This window comes from Microtus pennsylvanicus, chromosome 14, assembly GCF_037038515.1.
Source record: "Microtus pennsylvanicus isolate mMicPen1 chromosome 14, mMicPen1.hap1, whole genome shotgun sequence".
Classification (NCBI taxonomy): Eukaryota; Metazoa; Chordata; class Mammalia; order Rodentia; family Cricetidae; genus Microtus; species Microtus pennsylvanicus.
The window spans coordinates 58,750,231-58,766,594 of NC_134592.1; the positions used below are offsets into that span (position 1 = coordinate 58,750,231).

Consider the following 16,364-nt stretch of genomic DNA (forward strand, 5'->3'; position numbering starts at 1 on the left):
ATGACTTTCACTTTCTTGGAAAAGGTATGACAGTCTGCTTCGGAGGAGATGTCACACTTTGTAGTTCAATCTACTTCCCAGTTCCCTCTCTGTGCTTTAACTTAGTAAACAGACTGTATCCCCACCTCCACTGTCTTGCTTTAAATGTATTCTTAAGCACCTATAATTTGCTCTTTTTCTGCCAAAGTTTCAAAATGGCAGCATTATATGTCAGCTGCCTCCTTTCCTTGTTCTCACTGGACTTTGCCATTTTTAAAGCTCTGCAAACCAGAGAGTCCCAAACTCACAAACTAAACTCCAGTGTCAATACATGGGTCATACACCCAGTGTGTGATTTAACTGGCATGAGGTAGAACCTGAAATCCAAGTTCTTAAAGGATTACTCAAAGATTCTCTTATGTAAAAATGCGGAGAACCACTGATTCAAATAATCCAACAATCCACTAATAGTAAAATGTGTTATTTATTATGTAAGTATTAAAAAAAGAAATAAATAATCAAAACAAACTTCAGAAAAGGAACTGAAGTCTACGGAGAAAGCTCTACATAACACTGATACTTCAAGGAAACAAGTCTTCTTTAAATGCAGCTGAAAATTTCATGATTTAGAAAGAAACATGCATCTATCAACTTTTGCCTTGGCAGAAGGAAATGGAATTGGGGCACCTTCTTATTAGCATGAACCACAAGTAGGCATTCTTGCAGCTTTCTACTCTGAATTCATACAGCCAGAATAGTCCCAAGAACTTGAAAGAAAATTTAGTGAAAGCTGCCTCGGGTTCAAAATGTCCCCAAGTACTTGGGAAACAACAGAGAGCTCTCAGAAAGGCCTGACTTTGCTGCAGGCATGAAGCAATCACCAAAGGCCGTCAACATGAGAAATGACAGAACGTGAAAAGAAAGTTACATGGTGATTGATAAAATACAGTAATAGCAATTTATATGATGCTGTGTTTTCTGGGTATATTGTATATTAAAGCACATAATCCTCACAGTAAAGCAGTTAACACCAACCCATGTTACACACGAAGAAAACAAAGTTCAGAGGAGTGTCGCTGAGTTACACAACTGTAAAATGTGCAGAAGGGAATAAAATCGGGCAGATGAGGCCAGAGTCCATGTCCCTGCCTACTGCTCTGTGGACTTAAATCTAGAGCATTAATATTTATGAGGCAGGCAAGAATAAAGACTTAAAGATAAATTACAAAAGGTTAAAAGGAAATCACAAAAGCTGCCTAAGAATGAAGTGATAACATTAGCAAAACTATGGGAGATTTCTCTTCACAGAAAAACAGGGTCAGAAAATAACAGTATCTTTTAAGGCCTTCAGAAAATAGTGTCACCTCAGTAAAAATATAGAGAAAGACATGCATTCCCAATAAATGAGGCATGAGAAAAGATATCACCAATACGTAAACACCACAGCAAAATACAGAAGAAAATTCCTAGGGTAAAGAAAAGACACACACACACATACACACAAACAGATCTAAATAGGGAAAAAGCACTGGAGAAAGAAAAAAATATGTGACTAAACATGAAAGATTGTTTTCTTGGTTAATTTAAAACACAACTGAATATATTGTATAGCTGTGTTTCATAAGATTGCCCTTGTATTTTAGTAAAAGTCTATCCCAATATATGGAGTACGGTAAATGCCAAATGGAGCTACACTGTTGCAAAGATCTTAACTTTATGTTACACAGTGCTAGTGCTCCTGTCTCAGGAGCGGGCCTCAAACATGTTCTGTAGCAAAGATGACCATGAACAACCGATCTTCATGCAGGCACACTCAGTTGTACTGACATTACTTGGAGAAAAATGTCATAAATTAAGAAAATATATTATAATCCATAAAGTGGCTAAAGAAGAATACTAAGTAAATACCAATCAAACCTGAAAATAATTTATATGAAAATTTAAAAAAATTAACTTGAAGACTTTGAAAAGCTAAAAAAACATATTATAAAACCTAAGGCAGTGACATAAGAATACTAGGAGGTAAAACTGAAGAGAATTTAAACAATAGAATTATAGAAAATAATTCCACTTCATTTATCCAAAAGTATACAAGAATATAAATTAATTTGGAAAAATTATATGTGGCAAGCATGGGAAAAGTCAATGTAGAGCCTTATCTCAGTCAAAGCTGCAATTACGCCATGTATAAATTCAGCAGCCAATCAAACTGCAAAGATTATTAAACTGGATAAAACAACAAGACACAGGTAAATGTCTACTGACCCACTTTAAATATAATGAAGTTGATGTTTGATGATCTGCGGGACTGAGGGTGTGGCTCAATGAGCTTGTTTAACATGCACAAGGTCAGGGATTTCATCCAGGTTTGAGAGGTGGAGTAAAAAGAAAAGGGACTTTTTTATTATATGAAAACTGTGTATTAATTGTAGCAATGAAACCCTGGCAAAAGCAACTTAAGGGAAGAAGGTTTATTTTGTTGTCTACTTCTAGGGTCCAGTCCACTATGGTGGGGAGTCAAGGCTGCAGGAGCTCCAAGCAGCTAGGAGCATTAAAACACAGTCAGGAAGCAGAAAAATATCAGTGTCCATGCTCAGCTCCCTCTTCCCTTCTCGTTCAGTCTGGGCCCCCAGCCAATGCTGTGATACTGCCCACATTTAGTGTGGGTCTTCCCGCCTCGCAGACGTGATCAGAAGACCTGCTCTTCGGTGAGTCCAGATCCCATCTAAACAGTCAATATTAACATCGGACTCAGGCACAAGACTCTCATGTGGCTACACCAGCACCGGGCAGGCCTCAAAATGAGAAGTTCACCAGAGACGTGGAGGAACAATTCAAAACAATAAAAGGGTCAGTTCACAAGGAAGGTATAACCATTCTAAACATGTATATCTAATAATAGAGCTTTCAAATAACTAAAGCAAAATCTAGACCTCCTTTTAGTTACAAAGTTATAGATGGACAAGGCAGAAAGAATCAATAAAGACATAGGAGATTTGAACAACACTGTCAATAAATCTAATCTAAATGAAAAATACAGAACATTAGCCACAGTAACTATTCTAACTAGCCAAAGCAGAGCATTGACAAAGATGGACATACAAGGCTCCACAAAACCTCTCCCAAACCTGCTAAAGTATTATAAAGCAAATCTACCCAAAACAAATTCATTCAAAGTGAATACGTTAAGCTCTTAGGAAAATGCAACAATGTTTAGAAGTTAATCATACTACATATATCCATAAATAAAAGGAAAATAGAAATTAATCTGAACTGAAAAACAGTGAAAACCCTAAAGAAAGTGAGAATTTGAGATCCAAAGCAAAGCCAGTTAAGGATATAGGCATAGCCTCAACCACTTCTATTAGAAAAGGATCTCCTGGGGGCTGCAGAAAGGGCTCGCTGACTAGGAGCACTGACCGCCCCTGCAGAGGACCTGGGCTTGACTCCCTGCACTCACACAGTGCCTCACAAGCACCTGTAACTCCAGTCCCAGGGCATCTGACACCTTCTTCTGGCCTCTGTGGACTCCTGTACATACACAGTGCACATAAATTCATACAGGTTCACAACTACACACAAAAAAATTCAATAGATAAACAAATACCAACTTTGGAAAAAATAAGTTATTAAAGCCAGCAATCTAAGTTTCTGCCTTCAGATGCTAGAAAAACAACAGTAAATTAGGCCCATAATGATCAAAAGCAGGGAAAATGATGAAAAAAATGGGAAGCAATAAAGTAGTAAGTAGACATAGAATACAGAGTATCTTAAAAGTCAGAAGTTGGATTTTTTGAAGCATGAATTATGAACAACAGGAAATAAAGAGAAAAATGAACAAATAACTACTTTGAGGAATAAAGAAGACAACGGCACAGGCTGCAGCCTACCTTAAAAGGTAGTAACGGATTACAGTGATCCAATTTCACACACTGTGCAACTTGTTTCTTTTCCCCAAATTCTGAAAAGATTCCTAAACTGAGCTTTTGCCAAATGTTGAGAAGAGTGAAATCAGCTGACAGACTGTTCAGATGGTGACTAACTTTGGAGATCCAATTTGTGCAGGCAATTAACACAATTATTCTATATTTTCCGACAGTATTCAGCAATAAAGAATAGAAAGGCTGGGCTCAGACAAACAGAGGTCACAGGCACAGAGGGATTGGTGAGGAGGGGGCATGGGAAATATAACTATAGTAACCAATAGGACCTGGGTGGAAAGAGGCAGAAAGGCAGCCAAGGGCTTAACACAGAATAGCAGAGGACTCTGATCCAAAGGTGAAAAGAATTTTCAAAACTTCACAAGCACCAGGGTTAGAAAGAAGAAGTCTCAGAGACCACGGCCTATCTCATCAGTTGCACAACCATCTGACATTAAAATCAGAAATAGTCCTTATCTGGAAATCCCCATAGAGGACAACCCATAGCGTGATGCCAGACCCAGTGCAGACTCTGGACAAATAAGGAGGAGATGTAAACTGGTGTGACACATTTAATATTTACCTAAGACACAATTATACCTCTCATCTATCTAGAAAAAGTACAGCTTATTCTAAGCGAACTATAAATGAAATATAGCCCACCTGGTATACTGAGATTATGCAATCATATGTGATCTCTTTTGTTAGGAATGAAATTGGCAAAGCACATACAAAAAAGAAAACCCAAAAACTACAGAACCATATACAGAAAAAATAATAATAATCACAACTATTGTGACGGAATTTAAAACACAAGAAACATCATGACTCTGCATACGCTCATCTATATCTGAGGAATTTCTACACGGCCCTATAATTCATTACTGCCCACCGTGAGATTAACCACAAATCTAAACAGACTTGCTCTTCCTACAGCAGACTCAGAACACAGCAGCTTGTTACGCTCGTATGCAGCGGGAAGCTCAAGTTGGGGGAATTTGGTCTCAGTGCCACATTTACCATCCTACATTCCACCATCAAGTAGATCTGTCGGTCAGATGTCTCAATGTTGGCTGCAGATTTTACCAATCCTTCCACCTGGCAAATGCATTAACCACAACCCTGCCGAAGTACAATAGTATTGAATGCAACTTTCTTACCTGTCTCAACAGCTTCTCAACGGCTGACATGACCATCAGGCCTCTCCACACCACTGGAGCAGTCTCTTCAACCAAAAATCCCATAGACATACTGCAACAGGAACCCAAAAATAGAACTCGTTTGTACAAGCTAACAATACTCTTCAGAAAACACAAAATTCTAAAAAATACTCACCAAGCAATACCATAATTCAAAAGAGGCCTCATTAGGTTGTCTGAAATAAGAGGGGAAAAAATCTCTTTTAGAAGAGTATAACATTGCACATAGGACACTTTCTTCATATTGTACATACGTGGTTGGTAGACTGGCTAGCCTGGGCTAATTAACATACCCATTACCTCTTACATTTATCATTTCTTTGTGGTGAGAACACTAAAACTACTTCGGCAGTTCAGAAGTACATAACAATGTTGTACAACAGGTCATTGGACTGGTCCCCTGACTAAAGGGTGCCATGCATCCTTTGGTTAAGAAATCCTCATACCCTTGGATTAAAATGTTCCTTTTTTTATTCACCTTGGCAATGATTAATCTTCATTGTCACTTGACTGGTTAGAGTCACCTAGGAAACACTCCTCTGGCTGTGCCTGGAAGGCTGTTTCCATGGAAGCTTAAGGAGGATGGAAGACCCACCCCGAATGTGGGCAGCACTAACTCCTGAGCAAAGGTCTGAGAGTGGATAAGCTGGGTTGACTGTGGATGCACTGTGATCAGTCACATCCCACTCCTGCTGCCACTCCTTCCTCAGCACAATGGGGGAGGCTCCTCAAACTGTAGGATGGATGGATAGATAGATAGATAGATAGATAGATAGATAGATAGATAGATAGATAGACAGACATAGACAGACAGACAGACAGACAGACAGACAGACAGACAGACAGACAGATAGACAGATAGACAGATAGACAGATAGACAGATAGACAGATAGATAGACAGATAGACAGATAGACAGATAGATAGATAGATAGATAGATAGATAGATAGATAGATAGACAGATAGATAAGTACAAGCGTCTCCCCATGGTAATTCCTTTTGTTGGGTATTCTGTCACAGGAGTGAGGAAAATAACTAATGCAAGCCCTAGCCCCTCACCAAACAGCATTAGGACTTCACCTCTCTCCCACATCCAGCCTCTCGGACTGTTCTGGTCCTCCTAGATGTATGAGGCCAGGGCCAGCCTAAAGAGTCCACCTAACCCTACCATTCACACGCCCTCCCCAAGGCCTGATTCTAGCTGAGATCCAGCATCTTGATGCCTTAGATGTAAAACTCTCAGCTACCTCTCCAGCGCCATGTCTGCCTGCATTTCCACCATGAAAATAATGGACTAAACCTCTGAACTATAAGCAAGTCCCAAATGAATGCTTTTCTTTATAACAGTTGCTGTGGTCATGGTGTCTATTCACAGCAATCAACCCTAACTAAGACAGACAAAAAGTATAAAAATGAAAACTTATTTTAAAACTGCTGAGAATTCTAATATATCATTGCATATTAAAAGCAGCACATGAGGTATAGCTGCAGAATGCAAATAAAGATGTTATAATGAAAACTAAAGCAATGGACACTAAGAGAATCCTTGGCACAAAAGTTTAGCCAGATACTAGAAGCCTTACTCTACTACCATCTGCGGAACTAGCGGTTTGAGAGTCTGCATGGTCCATGTGGCAGTGCATGCGGATAAGAAGTCAAAGCACTGAAGAAATAAGCGCAGAGTCACCAACATAGGTGACTCCACAACCAAGTGCAATCTGCCCAGAGGGATGACGGTAAGAAGGCCGGAGGACTGCGACTTCAGGTCCAAAACACGATGCAGCAGAGCGGTTAACTGCTTTACAGAGATCCTCTGGGCAGTTAATAGTCAGGAAATTGTCAAAAAAAAAATCACACAATAGCTGTATCCCTAAAAAAGACATGTAAATTATTTTTGTATCTAAAATTGTACTTTAGAGGCTCAATGACTTCACCGCGTAAGGAAATGGCTTCCCTTCAGGCCCTCGCATATTTAGCCAATGCCTACATAAGTCAAGGAGAACAGAGGCAGAGGCAAAGGCAGAAGGGCAAAAACAAACAGACACAGTTATGTCCTCATGAAATACAAAGTCTAGCTGAAAATAAACACTAACACTACCCACAAAGTCACTACAGCAGAGCCTATAGCCAAAAGCAGAGCCTATAGCCAAAAGCAGCCCAACAAAGAACAGCATAGACCTGGTCTATCTAGTACCAGGTCTATCTTAGGAATAAAGGAAAACATCCGAATTTTTCAAAGGACTCTAAAAACTTGATAATCTTAAAAAGTTTGTAATAATATTGGGAACATTATTGCTGAAGAGGGGAAAAAAACACCATTTATCGAAAAAGTATCATTTGTCTAAAGAAAAGGCAACTTTACATTGTTATTGTCTGGTTTTCAAATAAGCATACGAGTATCTGATTGTGGTATACAAAGTGGTACATGGATATACTCACATGGTGTGATGTCATTCAATCAGTCTGACATCCAGTGCCTCGCCTGCTTCCTCTGTGGTGAGAATATGTGGAATCAGGTCCTCCCAAGCCCTAGCTCGTCACTAACTGCAGTCACCACACGGCACCACTGACCGCTGCCCTCTCCCATGCTGCTGCCCGCTCCCCAGTCCTGCAGTCACCACACGGCACCACTGACCGCTGCCCTCTCCCACGCTGCTGCCCGCTCCCCAGTCACTGCAGTCACCACACTGCACGACTGACCGCCACCATCTCCCACGCTGCTGCCCGCTCCCCAGTCACTGCAGTCACCACACTGCACGACTGACCACCACCATCTCCCACGCTGCTGCCCGCTCCCCAGTCACTGCAGTCACCACACGGCACCACTGCCCGCTGCCATCACCCTACGCTGCTGCCCGCTCCCCAGTCACTGCAGTCACCACACTGCACGACTGACCGCCACCATCACCCTACGCTGCTGCCCGCTCCCCAGTCACTGCAGTCACCACACTGCACGACTGACCGCCACCATCACCCTACGCTGCTGCCCACTCCCCAGTCCCTGGGAACCACCATTGTGCTCTCTGAGTCTGAGCTTCATTATTGGAGATTTCAGATGAGTGGGATAACAGAATAATACAGTATTTATCTTTTTCTGCCTGACTTATTTCTCTCAGCATATTTTCCAGATTCCTTCAGGCAGCTCAAATGGAAGACTATCCTACCGTGGCTGAGTAGTATTCCACTGTGAATATAAACTGCATTGTCTGTATCAATTCATCTGCTAACTGACATTTTTTTCTACATCTTGATTTTCTTGAATAATGCTATAACAGACATAGAAGGGCGGAACTTACCAACATACTGGTATCGTTTCCTTGATATGATTCTGGAATATATGATAACTCTATTCTTTAATGTTTCAGTAGCCCCCGTACTGTTTCCCATTATCACTGTACAGTTTCTACTTCCACCAACAGTACATATGGGCTCACTTTCTCCACGTCCACACTATGACGCATCTTTTTTGTTTGTGTTTTTACAGAATCTCATGAAGCCCAGGCTGACTCAGAACTTCTGCTCCCTCCCCATCCCCGTTAGTCTATTGTATTATCAGAGTGCACCGACACCGGTCACTGTGACAATCACCGACCTCCAGGTGTGGAGTATGCCACACGATATGCTTCATTCATTCGCCTCTCTCCCTATGTATTAGAAGTGTTGTATGCTCTTTCACACATTATAGGGCCATTTGTTTGTATATCTTGTTTGAGAAGTGTCTATTCAAACCTCTGCCCACTTTCCAGTCAGACTGCTCGCTTCCTTGCTATTGAATTCCTCACAGGATTTGAGTTTAACCCTCAGTCACACACACGGTTTGCAAACACATCCTCCCATTTCAACAGTTAAGAAGAGAAACTTGTAAGATAGTCTCTTCCTCAAAATAGTACTCAGACTTGAAAAAACCAGGGGAAGTGTTAAGAGACAGCTTGACTTTTAAACAAACATCCAAATATCTGAAACAATGTCCATATTGCAGAAGTTTTAAAACGCAGGTGTTTTGATAATCCTCGGGTCTCCAAGAAGCAACCAACGCACACTAAATTGGAAAATGTTTGTCAACAAAAACCATTCCCAAAGGATGCCGAGTTAGTTTGCATCTTTACATATAAATACAGCCAATGGGACCTATGAGGATGCCCATCACTCATGTCTGCTCACCCCCTCTGTATGTGACTGGTATTTCTGACCATACAATCATGAAGGAGTGAGTTCTTAATTTCAATCTGCTAAAAGCAAACACCTAACTTACCAAAGCACAACGATAACTTGTATGCAGATTAACGACATTATCCGCTCCTCCATAACAGGAAAGTGTATATATACTAGAAATACTTTTTAATTTCAGAAGGCCTAATTGCATGTGTGCATGCCGTCTCCTCGTGCTTGCTTCTTTACTGTTAACTTAGGAAGACTTTTTAGGCCAAAATTGTTACCTATACGTCCTACTTTCATTTCTGCTGCTGTGCAAAAAAAAAAAAACCACAACACTAACAAAAAGCAACTTAGGGGTAAAGATTGATTTCAGCCCATAAACGCAGGTCACAATATGTCCCAGCGGGGAAGTCAAAGCGGGAAGTTGAAGCGGCTAGCCATGTCACACCCAAGAGCAGAGAGGAACAAATAACTGCTTTCATACTTATTTGGGCTTCTCCCCTCTCTACACTTTATACAGTCCAGGACACAAACACGGACATAGTACTGCCCACAATGGGTAGGTCTTCCTCCTCATCTAAAAAACATGACCCACGGACCCGCCAAAAGGCCAACCTGATCCAGACAATCATTCATTAAGACTCTCTCTCACCACGTGATCTAGTCTGTGTCAAGATAACAATCAAAACTAACCTTATACTAGTTCCTTATATTTAATACCTAAAGTTGTATGATTTAAGCTCTTTCATAAGCCTTCAGCTTGCCATGCAAACCTTATTGTTTGTACAGTTAATAAAGACATATTAAAATAAAAAAATACTTGGATATTTTCTTCATATTCAATCAATTCATTACAGATTAAATTTCCCAAAGCCCCTCAACTGTGTCCATGGATGCCTTGCGAATCCTAACAAACAAAATTTATCTAAATACATATACAAGTCATGTAAACTTAATAAAGCTAATAAATGGAATAAATCCAATTATCTTGAAGTCAGCTTATCTTAAACACTGGAACACGGCTGAAGAGCTTGACCACATTATTTTACATCTTTCATATTAAACCCTCCCAAATATAATAAAATGGTGAAGCAGAACAGATTTGGGCTCCTGGAAATTTCCTGCAACAGAAATGTCGCATCAATACTGGGTGGCTACCAACCTCTCATGCGGAAGAGAAATTAGTTTCGTGTTTTTATTGGTATGGCATTGGATTTTCTTTCATTTGCAACTAAATGTCAGCTCAGTTAATATACAATATAGTTTTAATTTAATTAAACATTTTAAGTTAAAATTACCAAGGTAGGGCTAAGGAATATAGTTCAGCAGTAAAGAGCCTACCTACCATGCAAGAGGCCCTGTGTCCACTGCCCAGCACTGCATGGGGCATGCTGGCACTTGCCTGTGATCCTATCCAGGGGATCAGGGTCATTCTCACTTACATAGCAAGTCTGAGGCTGGCCTGGTCTGAGAGCCTGTCTCAAAAACAACAAACGCTAACATTTCAGCCTTTCCTGTTACATTTTCTTAAAGGCTTCAAGCATCTCTAATGAGAGACATATGTAGTTGGTTTCACAATTATTAACAGACAAATGTTAAAGCTAATATATTTATTGACTTTCTCTCTAGTGCTGTAGGAATCTGGATTATTAGAAAATCAAACAGAGCTGCAGGACCAAGTGGTTTATTTCAAGATCATCCTCCCTGAATGTTCCTGCTAATGGTGTGAGGAATTTTCAAATGCATATATTTTCTGGCAATTCAATACAGCATACACCCTTTCCACTTTTTTAAACACTCTGGCAGCACAACTTGTGATTGTCTGCTTTCAGTTGGTGACATCCTCTGAAGACCTGAAGGTACACAGTGGAGAAAAAACCCTAAAGTCGAGATCATGGTGTACAAATATCTCAAAGGTTACCAAAGAAAGCAGAACTAGACTAGATCACGGGGACAGAACCAGAAAATCAGTAGATGAAAAGAAATGGGTTAACTTAAGTTATAGAGCTAGTTATAAAATGTGTAGGCTATTGATCAAGCTTTCTGTTTTAATAAGAAGTCTCCGTGCAATTATTTGTGAGCTGGCAGGCAGGACAAAAGAAATCTGCCTACATCATACTCTGTAGCCCAGGCTGGCTTTAAATGAAGCTAACTGAACCTCTAGTTCCTGCCTCAGCTTCTTCAATGCAGCGATTACAGGTGTGATCCACCTGTATATCTGCCGAGTCCATCATCTTTCTGATCAGTTGATTTTCATGAAATCACACACACACACGCACACACACACACACACACATGCACACACACCTCGTTTTATTGTGCTCCACATTTAGTGTGTTCTTGTGGAGGCTTGTGGTAACCCCAATTGTTTGCCTTATGTGACAATCTTGGTGTTGTTTTCCAGCAGCACGTGAGTACGCATGTCTGTGTCCCATCTTGGTAGTCCTAGTAATATTTCAAACTTTGTCACCATTATATTTATTATGGTGGAGTGTGACAAATGCTCTTTGTTGTTACCGTTGCAATTATTTTAGGGTGCTGTGATCCGAACCCATCTTGGCAAGTTTAATTGATAAATGTGTGTGCTTTTTCTGCTCCACTGACCAGCTGTTTTCCCATCTCGCTCCTCTTCAACTTTCTTATACACTGAGGTACAAAATACTGAAATTTGACCAGTGAAATTTGACTGCTGGTGGCTTCTGAGTGGTCGAAGTGAAAGGAAGAGTCACAGCCTTCACTTCATATCCAAAGCTAGAAATGACCCAGCTTAGTGGGGGCCATGCCAGAAGATAAAAAGGCGGAAAGGTGGGCTTCTCATCACTGAACAGCTGGGTTCTGAAAGCGAGGGAATGTCTGAGAAGGATGCTAACGTGCTACTACAGTGAGCATGTGAAACAATAAGAATCTAACAGCCATGTCGCTGACTGGATCAGGTTTAGTGAACTAGATTGAGGACTGAACAGCCACACCATTTGTTTAAGCCAAAGCCGATTCCAGACAGGGTCTTAATTGTCTTCTGTCCCAAGAAGACTGCCTCAATTTGTTGTTTGGACCTTGGGAAGAAGGGTAAATATTCTTTAGATCTCCAGAGGAAGAATTTTAAAATACACACACACACACACACACACACTACTAAGTCCCAAAGTCTTATTTTTCACCCAGTCCCCTTTCCTGAAATCTAGTCAACCTAGATTAGAGATGTCCTAATTCTCCTAATCCTCAAGATGTCAAAATCAATATATCTAAGCCTTAATTCACCGCATCTTACTTAAATTTATTCCTTCTCTATCAGTTCTATTGATCAATGACACAACTATCTCAAGTGCTAAGTAACTTTATCTTACTCATCTATAGTAAAGTACCAACCACTTGTTCTCACCCTAACCTCCCTTCCTCAGTTTTACATTCTCCATCCCACCACCTCTCCTCCTCTCCCTCTCTCAGGCTCTTTCTATAGAGCACAGGCTACCCTAGAACTCATGACCCTCCAGCCCAAGTCCCGGAGGGCTGAGATTGCAGGCATCTATCACACCCAGCTTTCATTCGGTCTCTTTAAGACCACCCAGTTAAGTCTACCCTCTCCACAGCCACCCATGTCAGCAGGCCATCACAGCTCACCTCAAGCATGGAACCAGCCTATCACCTGGCCCCTTCCTTACCTTTCCCTCACACAGCTGCCTATGTGATCCTCCTATAACACGAAACTGTCACTAACCACGGAAAAAGCTATGATGGCTTCTCACAGCCTTTGACACACACTTCACCTCTTCAACACAGAAAGACATGTATGACAAACCTGCCCTGGAACCTCCCTCTGTCAAGTCACCCACAAAGACTATCACTTGAGTCATGCTAAATGACTTACACTCTGGCACCTTTGACATCTATTCTCAACACTGCCTATGCTTCCCCATCACTGTTCCTCCTCGGCCCTTCCGTGACGAACTCCTAGCTTGCACACTTCTTCAATTGTCAATTTACACTCTACTTAGCCAGATCAAATGAAAGCATAAATTTTTGAGACAGTCAGTGATCTATGAAGGTAACTATGGATTAGCCATAATGGGCATATTTTCAAAAGCAGAAGTGTCATAAGTCACACAGACAACACATTATTAACAAAATCGCATGCTTCTCCTTCCGCTACCTAACAACATCAAGTTCTTCTCATTTTTCTCACCAGAAAAGGTGATAGCAACAACTTAGAATTTTAAGATTTCAAGAAACATTTTAAAAGATCAAAGGTTATGAGAAGAAAAGGTCTTTTGTTTTGATTAAGCTGAGACTAGATTGTAAAAGAGAAATGTAAAGTACACATGACCTTAAAGGACAGACCACATGACAAACATGCAGTACTTATAGGAATCTATGCATCCTGAATCTGCCTCAGACGCACTGAGCCAAGTGACCAAGGGACAGGCCATGAGTTTTCTCCGGGGGCTGGTGCTGATCACAAACACAAGGGATGTGGGCTATTTCACATAATACAGGGATATCTATCGGCTGTTCGGTGCCAGCCTGTGAAAGAAACAGTGGAACAGACAGTGGCTACTACAACCTGACAGTACTCTCCAGCTGACCATACCTTCTGCAGGACACAGCAGAGCCCCAGGATTCCTAGCTCCAGGATGCCAAAGGAAAGCATATTTTATACACTACACAAGTAGTTAGGTCAAGTGTATCCAATAAACTATAACACACACACACACCAAGTAGAAACATGGACAGGGACAGACTTTGGACTTTGTAGAAATAGGATCGGTGGGGCTGTGTCCCTGGCACCCGGCCGCCTGCATGTCTAGCTTATGCCCTGAAATAATTACACGGAAACCGTATTCTTTTAAACACTGCCTGGCCCATTAGTTCCAGCCTCTTATTGGCTAGCTCTTACATATTGATCTAACCCATTTCTAATATTCTGTGTAGCCCATGAGGTGGCTTACCAGGGAAGATCTTAACCTGCATCTGTGTTGAGTGGGAGAATCATGGCGACTCCCTTGAATCTGCTTCTTTCTCCCAGCATTCTGTTCTGTTTACTCTGCCTATCTAAATTCTACCCTATCAGAGGGCCAAGCAGTTTCTTTATTACTTAACCAATGAAACAACAGATAGAAAGATGACCCTCCTCCATCAGGACTTGATACACTACAATGATGAAATTCTTCAGAGACCACCAACCTCATCTCTGAGCTATTTCAGGGATGGGGTGTCTAAAGCGTAAACAAACATCTTTTAAGATGCTTTCCCCTGACTATGCTGAGTGTCACCGTACCATAATATTCCAAGTATAATTGAAAAGAAGAGCAGGATCCTGACAAGCAGGTAAAACAAAAACAAAAGAGTTCTGGAATGTACCCGAGTCTTCCCTAAAGATAACCAGAGGACCTTCAGAATCAGATGAAGCCAGGGATCCACAGGATAGTGCCCAAAACTAATTGTCAGAAGCTCTGGTTTCTCCACCCTGGAGTCAGACTGAGACAGACATATTAACAGCTTTACTGACACCCTAAAATCTATTCCTGGTAGATATTACTAGAATTGACCCCCATCCTTCACGCATTTAAATTACCTAGGAAAAAAAACTAACTTTATCCTAAATGTTATTGAAAGTTATTATCTCACACTGATTTTTCAAATTCCCATAAGCCCACATACATCCGCCCTAGATAAAGCAGAAGGAACTGGGATCTGGAGCAGAACCACTGTCCACAGCAACAGAAAAGGCCGTGTGCATCTTCCTCGAGCGTTTCCTATTTAGTCATTAACACGCACCGTACATCCTCAATAAAATTATCCGACATTTCCATTTTAATAACCTCTGTCTGCAGGTCTTAAAATTTTCCTACTTTATTAGCTCAGTACATTAAAAGACAATCCTCAATAAAACTAAACTCGATAAATCCCCAGGTATTCTGGTAATGAACTAGTGTCAGACAACATAAAAGCAGACATTTCTACCAAGAAAAGGCATTTTAGAAGCTTAGAGAAAAGCTTAACCCTGTCACAGGGAGAAAGTTACATGAGAGGCTGGGGTGCTGGGCCAGCAGGTGGAGTGCTTCCCGGAGAAGGACCTGAGTCCAGATGCCTGGCGGTGCACAAAATCCAAGTGTGCTGGCACGTTATGTGTAACCACAGCAACTACCACTTAATATCTATTGCCACTTCAACTGAAAAGCCTTCAGTTCAATTATGCCTAAGATTATGCTTTGGCTCAATATAATATGAAATTTGAGTACTATGTGACTTCGAAAATTAAAATGAAAAACAATTGGCATTTGTTCTTTTTAAAAACAAGGTTATATTCAGGCATAAATACAAGTTTCAGCAGCTACCCACTGGCTGTCAAAACAGTGTCAACACACTGACGTCCTTGTACGATATGCTTTCTACCAACTGACTACCCATTGTACTGTAGATGTGCTGTAACAGAAAAGTCACCACTAACAAACTAACACATGAAGCTAACAAACATTCTCAGAGAAAGAAAACAAAACTGGCCAGAAGAACAGGTAGGCTGCCTGGCGACCTGCTCCACTTTCTCTCTTATCCCAGACCTAACTCTCAGGGCTGCCCCTAGCACTAGCTAAATCATCCCTTGCCCCTGTCCACACCTCCTGTGGATGCCACAGACCACATCCAATGGCCTCCCTGTCCACCTAATGGTTGTGTCCCAACATCCAACTCAGGCAGACACCCCTGCTTAACCACAGGCTACAGATGTCCTCCAGATGACCACAGAGGCTTCCCGGACCTTCTCCACTCTGTTCTCCTACAGAGACCACGGAACAAAACTCCCACCCAACTAAGACAAACCCAGAAATCAGCAAGTAGACCTTTAATCATCCCATAGATATCAGCATAAGAACACAATACCAGGCAGGGAGATATGCCTTATCCAGAGCCCACGCTACCCTACTACAGCAGGCATTCTGATAGAGATGGAGCACAAGAAAAAGACCTTAAAACTAACTATATGAACATGACAGAAGCCCTTAAAGAGGATATGAAAAGTCCCTTAAAGAAAGCAGGAAATGAATAAATTCTTCAAAGAAAGTCAGAAAAACACACACTTAGAAAAAATGAATCCCTTTAAAATCCCCTTAAAAGGAAA

The 16,364-nt window shown here is 41.2% G+C and overlaps 1 protein-coding gene across 2 annotated transcripts in view; it reads right to left on the reverse strand.

Annotated features, from left to right (window-relative positions):
- Nubpl (NUBP iron-sulfur cluster assembly factor, mitochondrial) overlaps window positions 1-16,364 on the reverse strand; it is a 183,555-nt gene that overhangs the window by 109,369 nt on the left and 57,822 nt on the right. For both annotated transcript variants that reach the window (XM_075947420.1, XM_075947421.1), the window contains exons 5-6: window positions 5,235-5,274; window positions 5,060-5,150 (exon numbers count right to left, since the gene is read on the reverse strand). In XM_075947420.1, the coding sequence (XP_075803535.1) occupies window positions 5,060-5,150; window positions 5,235-5,274 (131 nt within the window). The remainder of the gene's footprint in view (window positions 1-5,059; window positions 5,151-5,234; window positions 5,275-16,364) is intronic.